The sequence below is a fragment of the Sorghum bicolor genome, chromosome 3, assembly GCF_000003195.3.
Source record: "Sorghum bicolor cultivar BTx623 chromosome 3, Sorghum_bicolor_NCBIv3, whole genome shotgun sequence".
Taxonomy (NCBI): Eukaryota; Viridiplantae; Streptophyta; class Magnoliopsida; order Poales; family Poaceae; genus Sorghum; species Sorghum bicolor.
The window spans coordinates 10671823-10688274 of NC_012872.2; the positions used below are offsets into that span (position 1 = coordinate 10671823).

The window sequence follows — 16452 nt, forward strand, 5'->3', positions numbered from 1 at the left end:
TGAACCAAAGCAGACAACAATAATCGACATAATAGCTAGTTACCACGAATTTGTACAAAATATGATGGCAAAATGCTTCAAAATGGACCACGTTATCACTATTGCAAAAAAAAAGTAAAAACTGTACCAAGATTCAGGAGCTAAGGGGACCCTTTAACAGCTACATGAAACTTCACAGGTGTTTATAGATGATGTACACATGATATTGGACTACAGTATTCTCAAAGAAATTACATGTACTACAGACATGGAACTGAAGAGGTAATTGCCAACCAAAATTGGCGAGGAAATGAAGTGTTCTTTGCTTCTAGCCACCTTCCAGATATGGTTCAGAATCAGAAGCACCATATACAGCAGCCGCGAACTGCACATAAACGATAGCATAAAACACCCTGGCACCCTACACATCTATGAGCGGAAGTACCAGTTGGCAATTGTGGCAACTGAGATCAGCCACTGATGTAAAGTACCTGCACTTGATGACGTCCTGCTCACTTGCTCAGCTCATGTACATGGTGCACGAAGGGTGAAGGAATACAATGACATCCTTGAACAATAGCCAGCCAGCCTGCCTCCTTGGCCAAGTTGCAGCTTCAACCACAGCGAGGTAAGCGCTGCAGTTCAGCGCCCAAATAAGCAGCGGCATCAGAAAGAAGGCTATCATTGGAGCCCTTGAAAACTGAAACAAGTGCTTCAACTCGCATCAAAGCTGACACTGATATTGACAGGATCATTCCCTGGGCTAAGTATTGTCTGCATGAGAAGGCTAGGCCATACAATAAGCGAATCAGATGTAGGGAGCTGTCATGCTTCAGAAAGTCCATGACAGTGCTCAATTTAGGAAGATTTGTCAACAAGCCCACTGTAGCCTCTCGAGGTGCTGCCTTGAGTAACAAGACTACACAGTCTGACGCTAAATCACTTATCTGTGGATCTGAATTGCCAACTAGCTCAAGAAAAATACCCATGTTGCCACCGAAGTCGCATATATCCATGACACAAGTTTGTTGATCAACAGCAATGCTCATGCTGAAGGCACTGTCAACAAGAAGTGCTGGGTTTTTGGAGAGGGCAATACTTCTGTTGCTCCCAGTGCCACGAATAATGAAAGCTCTGCAGAGTTCCAGGGTTGGTTCAAGAAAATCATCCATGTCTTTTGCAGCAACAAACTCAAGTAGGTTCCCTATTCTTCTAACAACTTGAAGCTGAGAAAGAATATGGGTGTCCATCTCGGGTGCAGATGCCAGGGCATAGCAAAGCTTGACATTGCTTACATTTGCATTTGACAGATCTCCTAGCAAAAATTCAAAGCACTGGGATACTGTTGCTTTATGCAGAATATCAGAGACTTTTACACAACCATGTTCCATTAGCATTACTAGCAGTTTTTGTGCATATATGGGTATGGGATCTTCATCCTCTGCAAAAGAAGGGTACAGTGGCAAAAAATGCCTCTGAGAGATTGATTTCAAATCAGTTATTGTCTGTTCATCAGAAGTTAATGAAGAGTCACTGAAGATCACAATCATCACATCTGAGAGTATCTTCAAACACAGAAATCTGGCATCACCATCTTTATTGCCCTTGTATAAGACAGACAAGCTTGGAATGATACGACTGGTGAATATTTTGTGTTCATCAAGTATAACAGAAGGCTCCTCTGTAGCAGCCTCAAGAACTCGCAACAATGTCATTTGGAAATCATCCCTAGCCTGAAAGTACAACATGGACTTAAATAATCCCTCAAAACAAGGATTTTTCAACAAATAGATTGTGCGATACAAAACATTGACAAGGCAAGACAGCACCAAATTTGCAGTTATACAATGAACGAAATCTCAACATAATCTCATCAGGATGAAATATCCATATAGCTCACAAAAACCATACCTGAAATGGTGCCTCCAAAATCTTAATAAGATTTGCCAACTGAAGCAATACATGGCATGTCACAACTCTGTGCTTGAAGGATGCACTTCCCAGAAGATGAAGAATAACAGGGAACAAATGAATTGTGCTCTTTGGATGAGCTCGCCCAGCTAAAGCAGTAACAGGTCCATGGCGTTTGCCAGCCATAACCTGCTGTATATCGCTGGAGACAGTGTCAAGAATACCAGGGACCAATGAAGCAACCAACTGCACAAATGCTTCTGTACATTGATGAATGAAACCCTCCTTCTCTTTTCCCAATCTATCAACAGCTGATATTAATTTTGCATTACAAAAGAAATGTGGAAGCCACCTTCGACTATTCTTGCAAAGCAGAGCAACAAACAAAAGGGCCTTCCCACGCAGGACATCAGTTCCCTGTTCTATCAGAGAAATGAGCCCAGGGACCAATTGTTTGTCATCTGATAATGAAAGAATATACCGGTTTATGCTTGTCACAGTGTGACTGTTAACTAATGCCGAATTGAGAATATTAAGACTAATCTGCTGTTCACGTGGATTTCCCTTGATGAGTGTGGATGCAATATCCTTGAATGATATCTTTTCCAGAATTAAGTGAATGCATGATGGACTGAAGCGAGAGAGGCGGGCCAAACAAGATCCTGCAATGAGCCTTGTACTCTCCTGCTTTCCAGTTGCTTTATAGATGTAGCACAGATGTCCAATCGCATCCTGAGATGCAAAACGGGATGTCCATTCAGTTCCTTGGCTACATATATTATCGATTGTCCGTAAGGCATATAGCTGAGCTAGATCATCTTCGCCCTTTCGCAAGATAGATGACACCAGTGCAATTACAGCACTAGGAACCTGTACAGTTTAAACCAAGGATTAGGGCATTAGAAATGAATGGAAAGAGCTTCTTCAAAGGCATATGTACTAAAGCTACAGTAGGTAAAATACTTATGCAGTTGTTGTATAGGAAACTAGCCTGTATCAAGGAATTAAGAAGTATCAGCTATCAGGTTAACATTGACATCTTTCCATATTATTATACCAAAATAGATATATTAATCATGAACACTGCAAAGAAAATACTATAAAATTAGTTCTTCGCTAAGATCACAACCTAGCTTGTAAAGTTTAATTAGTTTTAAGCATCTATAACAAACAAGAGTTCTGCAGAACACCAAAAAGTTTACACTTACACATGAATAATGGCAAGAGCATGTCTAGAATACAAACACAATCGTGCTACATCAATGCACTTCGAATGTACGTGAGCAGTACTGCAGTGTGCTTATGTGAATTATGAGAAAAATTCAACAACTAAAATTTCCAGCTAGGAACATCACCAGAGGTAAAGGCAACGATGCACAAGAACCATTACTGATTATTAGATATTTCTAGGACCCAGTACTTTACTAAGGTAATGTATCATCTAACTACACAATATGATCTATAATAAACTTGACTAACTAAATCAACAAAACAATAACATACTAGTTACTACTTATTTTGATTCTGACCTGCCAAGATGTTGCAGACCTGTTATCCTTCAAAGGGGATTCTTGGGTATTGATTTCCTTCGTATCTTGATCAGACTGGGTAGAAATATAGAATAATAACTCTCCTAGTGTTGCCATGCAGAATCGCCTGAGTTTATCATGTTTATCCCTTAACCCATCTGATAGTGCATTAAAAATTCCTGAACTTGCTAGCTCCACATCAAGAGCAGTGGAATAGCGTATCAGCAACCCCATAAGTGAGGCAATTTGGACACGCAAGACTGATGTTTTTGACAGTCGAAGCATTTTTATTAGTAGCGACATAACTGGTCCATTAGTTATTTTGTTCGCGGCATCTGAGTTCATGCTTAACATCTCCAGGTACCTGATAGTATTTTGTTTTTCTGAAACCTGATAAGTTCCACTTAAACTCTGAAGTATCTGACTGTTGAATGCATTCATCTGTTCCTGTGGTAACTTAACATAATCACTTGCTGTAAGAGCTTCAAAAGGAAGTGTGGGGACCATGTCCACAGCTTTATCTGCTTTCCTACTAGGCATAACTGGTTTAACTGCAAGATCTGTTGGATGCCAGAATGCTTCAAAGATGTTAGATGGCTCAGAACCAGTTGCAGGGCATGGAGCTACCTTTGCACGCTGTGCTTTTCGCATGCTACTAGGTGGTGTAGCCGCCACATCCATATTATCTGAACAAGAATTCTGCTCAGTTTTCACCATGATATCAGGCTTAACTGACCCCTCATCTGTAAGCATGTCAACCTGATTTGCCATACAATTCTCTTCATTAGCATCAGTGCTTTGAGGCTTTTCATTTCCTGCAGATCCAGGATTATCCGATCCATCGGTGTCATCAGGTACATCACCCTCTGGATTTTCACCAAAATCAAGTTCCATGTCATTATTTTCTATATTAACTTCAGTCTCATTCTCAGTTGTTTCTGTTGGAGGACGCCTGTAGTTCTCCTTATCCCTTTCCCTTTGCAAATTTAACTTAGCAATGCGAGACATTCTGAGGATATTTACACCTTTGAAACCCTCAGCTTTTGGTTTTGCACTGTTTTTCTTGCCACTTAGCACATTTTTAACAGGTGTCATGAATGCCTTTGTAGAATTTTCATCCTTCTTCCGATGGCCACTATATTCACGGTGCTTGGGTGGTGTCAACTGTCTAGAAGGTTTGTCACCATTTCTCTCAGCTAGATATGGTGCAGTAGAAAGTTCAATCATGCTGTCAAAAGCAGGCTGAGGAGGTAAAGAAATCATCGGGATACTTGTTCGCCAGAAGTTGTGTTCACACAATTCAGACCACTGTAATCTTTCTGCCGGATCTTTCATGAGCAAGCAATCAATCAGATTTTGGAAGGACCTTGATGGATTATCAGGTAAAGGTGGTGTAGGATCCGAGATTATAGATTTGACCAACTGTGTAAATTCTCTGCCTACAAAAGGGGGCCTTCCTGTATAGCATTCATACAAAACACATCCAAGTGCCCAGAAATCAGAAGCATATGAGTGGACTCCTCCCTCACGAAATAACTCAGGAGCCATATAGCATGGTGTTCCCCTCATGGGTTGTGGCACCTATAAGACAGTAGAAATTAAGCATAGGGATATAAATCAAATGGAAATGAAAACATGAGGAAAGGAAACCTTGTACTAAAAGAAAATGAAAGCTTACATCTCCAGGATTGGTTTTCTCGATGTCTTTTAAGCGCCTTGCTAATCCAAAATCACACAGCTGGTACAACAAAGCGAAAGAAAAATAGCATTGGTTTTGAATTATTATGCCCTGCTTTGATAGTGGAGTGGTAATTTTGCTGTGGTTCAGTAAGTACCTTCATGCATCCAAATTCATCAAGCAGAATGTTTGATGGCTTCAGATCACAATATATAATTCCTTGAGAATGCAAGAACCTACCCAAATGTTCCCAGTAAATCAAAGTTCATCGGTTATTATGAAAATAAATCATGATAAAAGATTGCAAAAGAACTTTACTGAAGAGCTTTGACGAGATCATAAGCCAGGTCATGTATAGAATTTTCAGGAAGCTTCTTATCCTGCATGGAAGCATAATCAATGATGAAGAAACAGTACATAGAGGCAAAACAGCAAAAACAGGGTAACAGCTAAGTAACATGTGATACAAGTTCCATATATGTACTCACAAGGTGGTTGTTGCCAACACATGTACGAGAAAATAATTAGAAAGCCAAATACATAGATGATTGTTCATTTGTTCTATCATTTTCGCAAGCCAAAGTGTACTATAATTTTTAGCTCTTAATTTCAACATTCACCTTGATTACTATTATTTTTTAAGCACCCAATTAGGCAATTACAAGTAGGAAGTGCAAACCAATAATGTTGTATTTTTTCTGCATTGATGTATATGGTCAGTACTTGCTAACTTAAACAGACTAGTTACAATTTCTTAACCACATAAATACATGGCACACACTGTATATCCTGTTAGAGCTAGAGAAAATTGAATGCAGTAACTAAATTGACAAGCAAGAAACCTGTTCAAGCAAGCCCTTCAGATCTCCACCAACGCAATACTCCAACACTAACCAGAAATGTGCAGAGGTCTCATACCTGGGGAAGAAAAGTACAATATAAGTATGCTATGTACTGGGCTGGTCACATTATAGAGCCATAGAAGAAAAAGGGCATCAAACTATTACCAAACTAGAAACCGTAGTCACATTGCAAAATCAGAGAAGCTGAATCTATAGGAGAACTCAAACACCCAAGAACCTTACCAAGAGTAAAATTTCAGGACATTGGCATGGTCTAAGGAATGGAGCATCCGGACCTGCAAAGATAAGTTCAAAAGCAAAATTAGTATGAAGGAACAGAACTAGATAATTAAACAAGTACAAGAATGCCAATAGTTGTATAATCATGCTCCCAAAGCATGACAAATTGATCTCCTAGACAACAACATCTTACAACATTATTAACCTTCACAGTTAAGTAAGGGACGCACTGAGCAAAACAGGTGACACAAAAGGTATTCTTCTTCATAAAAAAGAAACAGTTATGCTCCATACAACACAGCACAGCATCATCATACGCAAACGCAAACTGTATTACTGTAACATGTCTCCCATGGGCATTTTATCAGTAATTAGCCACTGGAAATATAAAATCAACAAGCCTAACTGTCGGCGATTTAAGGTTTGGTAAGCCCTGCCAAATATATAGTTCTGCATAAACAACAACACCTAACCGATCCTAATAGCTGAAATGGGATACATCAAGCCCTCGAGAAAAATTAACAACCTACGACCACAGAAAGCAAAGATGTAGCGATTCAACCACGGTGATTCACGATGCACGCGGGGAAGGAGAGGGCTCACCTCGTTGAGGACCTTGGAGCGCTGCGACTTGTCGACACTCTTAACAGCGAAGTACTCGATGGTCTTCTTCTTCCGCCCCTTATACACCGTCTTCGCTCCATACAACCACCAGCACCAAATCACACAACGAACCAGAGAAAAAACACAGAAAAAGCACAAATCGCTCGGGCTGGAGCCCGGGCCGCCCCGATCCCCGCGGATCCAGGGCGGGAGAGAGGGAAAAGCGGAACTGAAACCATCCGGAGCGGGGGGAAAGGGAGGAGAGTTACCGAGTGCTTGCCGCGGCCGATGGCCTCGTAGACATGGAAGTTGTTCATAGCAGAGAAGCAGGAGCGGAGGCGGAGGCAGGGCTCCCCTCTCGTCGCCGGTGAGGTTAGGGTTTGAGATTCGGGAGGCCGAAGCCTGTGGGAGGAATGGGGGAGGAAGACGGGGAGGGATATGGGGGTGAGAGAGAGTGGGGGCGGGATTTTGAATTGAGACGGCCGCTCTCGCTCGGCTAGTTTTCGAGTTTTGGGCCCGTGCCCTTGCGTGCGGAGGCGCTCCTCCTGCTAAAAAAATCCACCTCTTTTGTCACGTACTCACTTCATCTCAAAAAAAAAACTATTATTGTTGACTTTTAAACATCTTATTTGACCATCTATCTTATTAAAAAATTTTATATAAATATAGTCTATTTTGATATAACTTATTTGGTCATTAAAGATACTTTAAGAATGATTTATTTATTTTAGAATTTGCAAAAAAAATAAGATGAACGATCAAACATGATATGTCAAAGTAAAAAACAACAGACTTTTTGAAACGAAGGGAGTACTGACGTTGATTTGGTTGCGTTTTTTTCACCATTTGGGCATTGTTTAGTTCCAAATTATTTGGCAAAATGGATATTGTAGCACTTTCGTTTGCATTTGACAAATATTGTCCAATCATGAACTAAATAGGCTCAAAAGATTGGTTTTGTAAATTACAGACAAACTGTGTAATTAGTTATTTTTGTATCTATATTTAATACTCCATGCATATGCCGTAAGATTCAATGTGATGGGAATCCTAAAAATTTTGCAAATTTTTTTGGAAGTAAACAAGGCCTTGGGATCCTGAGTTTATTCTCTTATTGGTACTCCCTTCATCACAAATTATAAGAGTTTCTAAGAATCTTAGAGAGTCAAAGTATCTTAAGTTTAATTAAAATTATAAAAAATAAAGATAATGACATCAAATAGATATACTATGAAAATAAAATTAATGAAGAATCTAATGATACTTAGTTAATATCATAAATGTTATTATCTTATCATATAAATTTGGTCAAACTTAAAATGTTTTGACTCTTCAAGATTCTTAAAATGCCTTATAATTTGGGATGGAGGAAGTAGGTGCTACTTTGTATATATTTCGTCCATTTTAACTTATATATATATATATCGTTTTAGTTTTTCTAAATACATATTTTTTATTATGTATTTAGAATTTTTACGTGCATAACAAAAACCATAAAAAAAGACAAAACGACCTACTCCCTCCATAAGATCGAAGAGTCAAATTTCCTTTTAAATTTTTAAGTTTTACTAAGTATACATAGAACAATATCAATGTTTATATCGGAAAATAAGTGTAGTAGTAAAGTATATTCCGCAATTAGTCTAACAATATTTATTATACATCATAAACATTAATATTTTTCTGTATATATTACATAAAACTTAGAAATATTTGACTACTCGATAAGTGAGATGTGCACTTACTTTAGGACGTAGAACAGGGTGTGATAAAATAATAGACGTAAATATATGACTTTCTTTTGCAAGGAGAATACAGGACATTATTTCAAACCTTATTTTCCCAAAGTGTGTCATTTGGTGTTATAAATCTAACGTAGAAGCATTTTAAATATGAATCCGATTATAAATTTTTACACACTATGAAATGTACTCATAGCTAGTTTGACTATCTTTTCTCAACATATGTAAAATTTGACTTTTTAAAATAAAATATCGTTTATATTTTTCCTTTTTTGAATGATGGTGAGTCTAAATTTAATTATTAGGTAGCGCCCCAAAGTGCCCCTGAATATATATTTTTGGTAAGTACACGTATTTGTTATTGTAGATAGTAATACATTTGTATATGTTTTGTAAAAAAAAATTGTATAGTTAAGTCAAATTTAGAGACCTTTAACTTAAGATTACTAAGTATATTCCTTAGAACATTCGAAGTAGCCCGCTCAAGTTAAATGTTCGATTTACCGCAAAGCGATCGGAGCAATACTGCTGACTAATTAATCTAGGGGCAAGGAGATGGACCCCTCGGACATGTATTTGCATCACCTATAGCAACATCTTGCACTCCCAGCAAAAATAATACAGCACAAAATTTCAGCATCAATGTTTGCATCAGTAAGCACTGCCACAAGTGGCAAAAGGTCATATAACTGAAGACATCATGATCGAGCAGTAAAGTTATGCTACTCCGTATAAATTATAGTATAATGATTTGGAATGTATAATTATGGGCTCTTAACCCAGTCAAAATATGCAAAGCTACAATATGCTAGAACCCAGCCAGTTACCAATTCCTAGTACAAAATTCCTATGTTCCCTAAATAATATTTGTAGCTTCAGAAGAGTAGTACCAGCTCGGTGGTTTATTTTGGTCGTCGGTTTAGAGCAGTTGAGCACCATCATTAGTCCTGCACAATCTCAGAGCTTCAGGCGGAAAGAATTTGGCAAAAATAGGGAGGTGTGTACTCTGACAGCTTATTTGCAACTGTCAACTTGGGAAAATTGTCCTTCAAAGCTGCTTGTCAGCTTCTCGGCAGCCGCATCTACCCTCTGGTTATCCTGAAATTACGATAACATAATTATGTAAGAAAAATAGTGTTTGCATGGACTAAAAAATGATAATAGAATAGCTACTTTTCCTATTCGACCTATGAGTATGCGAGATAAAATACTTCCGTGTTATCAGTCATGCCTATATTTTCATTAGCTCACATAGTTTTGCTTTTGAGAAAACAAGTGTAACTGTGTGCATTAGCTGAAATCCTCCTTAATGAGTAGTAGTAGTGAATAAATGCAACTTGCAAATATACTACTCCCTCTGTATTTTAATATGTGAGTTTAAGACAAACTAATTACTAGTATAATTTTTCCTTTAGTTTTCTGTTATAACATCGTATAGAAAATACAGAGGGAATAGTATTTATGATCACTTGTGGGATTAAAGTAGTCATCTGAACTGTCCAGAGAATTCACCATCTACCTTTCCAGTAAGATTCACAACCAAAGGCCCAGCTCTTGATATCCGATGACACCCTGCACGAGATATATCACCAAGTGTAATCAAGCAGGTCACAAGGGCACACAAGCTACACAAAAATAAGGGGATCTGAGATCCCCTCAGGCATCATACCTATGTAAACATCAGAAAACTCTAAGCACAGTTTTGCAAGGACCGGAGCAATTTGAACCTGAACAAGCATGCAGCAGATAAGTTCACATTAGACCAATATTTGGGAAAAATACAAGAATATACATTGAACAACAATGTAACTCATGAATCATGATTCTTGATATTTATCCAGTTACAGTATTCTGTTATAAACCCCAAGGTACCATCTGGAATCATAGGTATATTCATTCCCAAAAAGTTTAAAGGAGTATAGTTTGGCAGAAATAATAGGTTCAGTCATAGACATAATGATCAAACAAAATTATGACTATTGAGGACATATGAGTTTTTTCTACTTTAAAGTTTTAAAAGAAAATTAATTTGTGGCTAATTTGAACTGAACAGGTTCAATTGCTCAATCTGAAGCAATCATTCCCAAGAAAATTTGGTATGTGTTTCCAAGGATAGGCTTTGAGACAAATGACAAATCAATTATGGCAGGGAGACATACATCTGAAACTGTAGTGCTGAGATGCTTTGACACAAAAGGTTTTGTTGGCATTAAACCACTCTCCTGAGTATCTAGAAGACAATCCCACTCGGTGTCTAGTTCAACCATATTGGTTGCACCAAGAGCAATGACATTTCTGCATTTGATCTGCATAAGGAAAAAATATCTGTAAGGCAATACATATGAAATTGACTACAATATTCAAAAATAAACATGGTGATACAACTTTAAAAATATATGTATGCATTTTCTTATCAGCTGCTGGTTCAATGCCAGACTTTACATTCTCGCATGCCCCATAAGCTTACAAGATAAGAATAGGTATCATTTTTATTTATGTTAAAAAAAATTATAGGAACTTGACCGTTACCGCGTCAGAATTATATCATAGAACCTACTAGGTCCTTAGGGCATCAGGAGTGTTGAGAATTCATCGACCTTAAGACCAACATGGCAGATTTAGGGTCGACCATATACATAGTAGCCATCGAGCTTAGCTAAGAAAATGTAAGACCGGACCTCAAGCTAACGACTCGGCACTAAGGATAAAAAAAAATCCTTGCCGTTGCCTCAGGCCTCAGGGGCAGCAGCGGCGATGGACAGTGAGTACGTGAGAAGGTAAGATGAGGTTTTTATTTTAGATGTAGGACCCAGCTAAAGGCCGATCCGGCCTTATACATAAGGCGTGTGACTTTTGAAATTAATGGAACCCATGCTAAGGCTGAGGTCGGTCAGTCGTATACATACACTACTGATGCCCTTAGGAAACCCAAAAAAGAAAATATAGCTTCAGAGTTCAGAAATTAGAACAGACGTAAATGCACCAAACTACAGAACATACCAATGGTAATGGTAGCGTTTTGTGATGCAGTAATTCAGTGATACCTTCTGGCAACTGCGCCATCTGGAAAGAAATAGAAAAAAGTTAACTCATAAGTCATAAAGGGGGTGCACTTTGCTAGAATAAGCACACGCAATCACAAACCAAATGTACATTCAAGAAGTTTAATACTTGGAGCCCAGATTACCTCATTTCGATCACCGGTGTAATTGTTTCCCATGAGTTGACTAAGATAATCCTCAAACTCTTCATCAGGAGCCTATGCTAATGCAAAGCAAAGATGAGTTGATACTAGGAAATGGCATTTTGTCAATTTAAATAAATAATGAAACAACCATTTGATATACAACAACAATTCATAGTTATGCTATTAAGAGGATCCTACATTTCATAATGCAGCCACAATATGGTTTTCTTGTGCCAATAGTGCAGCCCTATAGGTCAATGCACAAGCTTTTCTTCATTGTAGAATAAAAAAATGCATAAAATACACCGCACAATATCATAATAGCGAGAATTTATATAGAAAAGGTCATGAATGAAGAAATACTACAAAAATCCATTTTTGCAGCAAGAAAATGTTATTGGACGCACCAGACGAACTCCAAATGCTTTTGCGACACCAGCCAAAGAAACATCTGAATGTAGGGGCCCAAGTCCACCAAAAATAAACACCTTAAATACAAAATGAATTTCATTACACAACTAGCTTGAAAATTTTATACAACTAATAGCCTATAGGCACTAACCATGTCATCAACAGATTTACATCGCTCAACTTCTTCAGCAACAGAATCAATCTGCAAGGCCACACAGATACATTCTGTTAGATTACATGCCAGTAGTATTTGAGAAAGAATGACATGACAGTGGCAGCTAATTAGAATATTTTATACCAAAACACAGCAATATATCAAGGCAATGTGAGCTGGGACATGGATTTAGGCCTCCTTTGGAGGCCAGGAATTTCCCAAGAATCAGTTTTTTTTAACACCGCCAGGAGCAGCATATCATATAAGACTCATATTGGACACCTATACCGACCGCATGCTCAAATACAGGTGAGACTGCCCAAGAGATCTCAGAACATGTCTACCGAGTACACATGCACACACATTACCCACACACGCTGCTCAATTCCCTCAAGTGAAAACCCCAGTGCCACACCAGCTCATCCCAACACTGGGAATCAAACCCAGGCAGGTGACCTCTGCTAAAGGAGGATCCACCGCTGCATCGTGAGCGTGTTGGCGAATCAGTTCATTTTCAAGGGAAAACACAGGAAACATGAAAAATTCCCGCGTTCCAAAGGGGTCCAGGGTCATAGTATTACTCCATCAGATCCCTTTTAGAAGGCATACTAATAAAAGTTAGAATAGAAAGACATGTATTTAATTTTCGCCAAGGAGCGCTGGCCGAGTTCTGCATGTGGCCATGCATGCAGTTGTTGAACTGAACCTCAAAAATGCATGTGCTGAACAGGCATGCATGCAAAAAACAATATTATAGTCCTACTACTCGTGTGCACACCGCATGCATGACGGTACAACTCTCTGTATGCATGTAATTACTGCTTGCATCTCGTTTTTTTTGTTAAACTTTGTTAATGCGGCCTGATATTCTAAGGAATGCCTTCTATAACGGACTTGACAAATTTGTTGGTGCGCCTTCTAAAAGGGACCAGAGGGAGTATTTCAACAAGTGAACTATATTTACCTCATTGCGAACAACTGCTACATGAGAAACCCGCCAGCCAATTGCATGAAGCTTCTTGCACAAGGCCGCTCCTAAGTTATCCTCAGTTGTACCAAACCTGAAGAATCAAAATGAAAAGGTATGGACTATATGTTAAAAATAGAGGTTAATAAGGAGAAATTTTACACAAAAACATTGAGGTCTGGTTATCCATCAAATATTTTTTTTAAAAAATGGATTTTCAGGAAACATGAAAAAATCTGAAATAGTGTAGCAACATTGACTTGTCTGGCAAGTGGCAACCCTATTATAAGTCGACTAACACAATATAAATCTCTACTTCAGAATGCCTGGCTACACTTCTCTTATCTCTCTGAAGTGTCCAGATTATCAATCCATATAATTCAATCATCCATCCAAAAGGTAAAACCAAAGATGCAAGAATTTTCAGGATTGGGGCACAAATTTCAAGTAAATTAAAAGATCATGGATTCCATTACTATCATGAACTACTCCAAGCGTAAGAACCTGAAGCATAACAGAATAACATCAAATGTGATAACTAGAAGGGATCACTCACAAAATTTCATCACCAACTACAATGATTGATGCCGCACGTGAGACCATTTGTCCTCCCTCAGTAATGTTCATGCCATTGCTTGCAACAGAATTCATTTCTACTTTAGGATTAGTTTTTTTTGTTCGACCAGCTCTTTCAAGCCTTCCATCTGTTAGCATGTATGCTGGTCTAAAACTTTTCTCCGTTGATGAATCACTAAGAAGTGCATTTGGAACAGTATCATGTATGCTCCCAATGGAAGTATACCTGAAATCAGTATAGATGGAAGATGTAAGTTATATTGCAAAGTTAATATCAAAGACCAGAATACTTCTGCAGTGGATTCACAACTAGAAATAGGAAGTCTTGAACATAAAATAAGAACCTACCCTTGATCATAAAGGCTGCAGTATTTGACCTTACATGTTAATAGAAAAGACCAAACATCCCTGGCACAGAAAATAATGCTCCTTAGCATCTGAACAAGCATACTGACAAAAGGCAAGGCCTGATTTGTTACATGATCAGGAAAAAAAAACCTGTATGACCAATCCAAGATCGGATTCACCCTCATAAAAGGAGGCCAGCCAGGTGAACTAGGAGAGAACTGTTCTTGACCAACCTATCATTTCAAAATTGTGTTTACTCAAAGGTCGGTGAGATACCAAAAGTGTAAGGATCTGGGAATACCATACGCATAATCATTGCGTACAATACGTGCAAGGGGTTGTTAACAATAAATGAACAATGCCAAAAGAAAATCACCGCATTTGGATCACCAATTCTTGTGCCAATGAAAATTGCTTTGGTGGGCTTCTCCTTCAGAAGGCCTTCTAGACCAGACTTGAAATCCGAATGGATAGTTTCCAGTGGTAACCCATAACTGTGGAGCGTGGAGACAAAATAGAACGAATAACATTCAAATTTTGCTTCTCTAATAGCAGATAGCTAAGTGTAAACTTAGACACATCTTAGCCAGCTCTTACGTTGAGACAGTCTCATAAGTGAATGAGTTGATTTCAGGAAAAGCACAAGGGCTTTCAAAATAGATGGTACGCAGTGGACAGTTTTTAACAGCATTCATTTGGGCTATATCACCAGAGTCCTTCTTGTAAAGGTAGTAACCAGCTCGAATCAAATGCAGGAGCACCTATCAATACATAACATGGGCATCGTATCAAACTTACAGATATACTAATCGACACTGATCATACAATAACATGATGAGAAAAAGAGAACACAAAGATATTTACAGTTGAATCCTTCCCACCATTAAAGCTGAAGGCAATTTCCTCAAACCTGTAAAGTCAAACAAATGAGGTTAGACAGCAATGATGGGAATATCCTCTGGTCTTGGCATTCAATCAGCCACACGAATCCTCTCTTTGGGGGTGGGGGGGGGGGAGTAAAAAGTATAGTTTGAAAAATTATGGTAACATTTCGAGCACATCTAATTTGTACCCTGTTTGCTTGCAGAACAGAATGAAACACGTAATTGATTACCCATAGATAGCATAAATCCAATTAGATGCAATATTTTAAGATCACTGTACACAAGAATAACAGCTTCAAGTTAAGATTAAATCATAGACCTGCATCATGGGTTTTATACCTCCTAAGGGTGCATATGGAGCTGATTACTGTTCCTATTATTATCAACCTAAGTGGTAACTACAGACAAAACTGTTAATAGCATAATGTCCTCTAAAGTAATTTCTAACACTTTGATCATCGGCAGTGGCCTAAGAACAGTTAGAACAACCCGAGTGAACTGCAGCAAAAGCAATGTACCTACATTCTGCTGTTTCAGGACGCCGACTGGGACCCACCCACCTGAACTAGTGGTTCAGAAGTTCATGACCCAAGCCAAAAATCCAATTGCTTATGATTATCTGCTAGCACCCCAGTCCCCAGTAGATGTCTGGTGAGCAAGCAGTCAGACAACAATTGTGCAATCGATTTAAGCAACCTCCACCCGATATACAAGTACTAGTATGTCGTTGCTGCAGTGGAGCATATAAGGAGACAAACAGTGACAGAGACAGGCTGCGCGAGTGCGCGTTGGAACCGAATGCCTGCAGCTCCAGACAGTTTGAGATCTACTCCGTGAGCGCGCGTCAACTCGATGTTCTCGCCGGTGGCCGACCACTCCCCGCCGCCTCCCTCCCCAAATCCGAACCCACGCCTATCCCTCCGCCGGATCAACCGGCACACTAATCCAAACCACGGAGCAGCGCAAGCTCAAGACGGCGCGCGGCACCCACAGCCGCGGACCCGATCGCACGCGCGGCGAGGCGCTCCCCTCACCCTGAATCTCGAGCTCCCTCTCTCCCCACCTCCGGCGCCACTGACCCAATCCAACCAATCCGCGCGTCCCCCGTCTCAGGATGTGGAAGATGGGGAAGCTTACGGGTAGAGCGCGAAGGCGCGCTGGACGACGTAGACGGCGTTGCCGTACTTGGTGCGCAGGCGGCGGTCGCTGCACCCGCGCACCGCCTCGTCGATCTCCATCCTCCGCTACTGCTCCTCCTGCTCCGGCGAGGCGGGAGCGAGGGCGGTTGAGGAGTGGTGGGAGGCGTGCGTGCGTGCACGACTCGGCTGTGTTTGCTTGGGAGAGGGGAGCGGGGGCCGCGGAGACAAACGCTTCGCGAAGGGATCGGCTGGCTGGCTGGCT

General features: G+C 39.7%; 2 protein-coding genes across 3 annotated transcripts; both read right to left on the bottom strand.

The window, feature by feature from the left end:
* LOC8085809 (serine/threonine-protein kinase RUNKEL) lies at positions 1-7267 on the bottom strand. Of its 2 annotated transcripts, XR_002451643.1 has the most exons (11): positions 7052-7267; positions 6783-6872; positions 6183-6235; positions 5940-6015; positions 5416-5477; positions 5255-5333; positions 5098-5157; positions 3420-5000; positions 1891-2760; positions 471-1712; positions 1-364 (listed from the first exon to the last, which is right to left on the bottom strand). XR_002451643.1 is itself a non-coding variant. In XM_002457550.2 (10 exons), the coding sequence occupies exons 1-10, from the start codon at positions 7097-7099 to the stop codon at positions 594-596; spliced, it is 4038 nt and encodes a 1345-aa protein (XP_002457595.1). In that variant the 5' UTR covers positions 7100-7267; the 3' UTR covers positions 1-593. The 2 variants fall into 2 exon arrangements, 1 of the variants encoding a protein (XP_002457595.1); XM_002457550.2 differs by having other exon boundaries at positions 1-1712.
* Positions 9156-16452, bottom strand: LOC8074485 (FAD synthase). The gene is made up of 16 exons (XM_002457551.2): positions 16189-16452; positions 15032-15077; positions 14765-14928; positions 14544-14661; positions 14318-14400; positions 14168-14227; positions 13800-14045; positions 13241-13337; positions 12274-12324; positions 12119-12199; positions 11712-11783; positions 11525-11587; positions 10684-10830; positions 10194-10251; positions 10044-10096; positions 9156-9622 (listed from the first exon to the last, which is right to left on the bottom strand). Exons 1-16 carry the CDS (start codon positions 16287-16289, stop codon positions 9539-9541), a joined length of 1524 nt encoding a protein of 507 aa, XP_002457596.1. The 5' UTR covers positions 16290-16452; the 3' UTR covers positions 9156-9538.

Coding starts and splice junctions, on each gene's coding strand:
- LOC8085809 (XM_002457550.2), bottom strand. CDS start 7,099: ATGAACAACTTCCATGTCTACGAGGCCATCGGCCGCGGCAAGCACTCG. Junction 5,334..5,415: donor GATCTCGTCAAAGCTCTTCA/GTAAAGTTCTTT, acceptor ACATTTGGGTAG/GTTCTTGCATTCTCAAGGAA. Junction 1,713..1,890: donor TTTTGGAGGCACCATTTCAG/GTATGGTTTTTG, acceptor TTGTACTTTCAG/GCTAGGGATGATTTCCAAAT.
- LOC8074485 (XM_002457551.2), bottom strand. CDS start 16,289: ATGGAGATCGACGAGGCGGTGCGCGGGTGCAGCGACCGCCGCCTGCGC. Junction 12,325..13,240: donor TAGCAGTTGTTCGCAATGAG/GTAAATATAGTT, acceptor GTGGCCTTGCAG/ATTGATTCTGTTGCTGAAGA. Junction 11,588..11,711: donor ACACCGGTGATCGAAATGAG/GTAATCTGGGCT, acceptor ATTTCTTTCCAG/ATGGCGCAGTTGCCAGAAGG.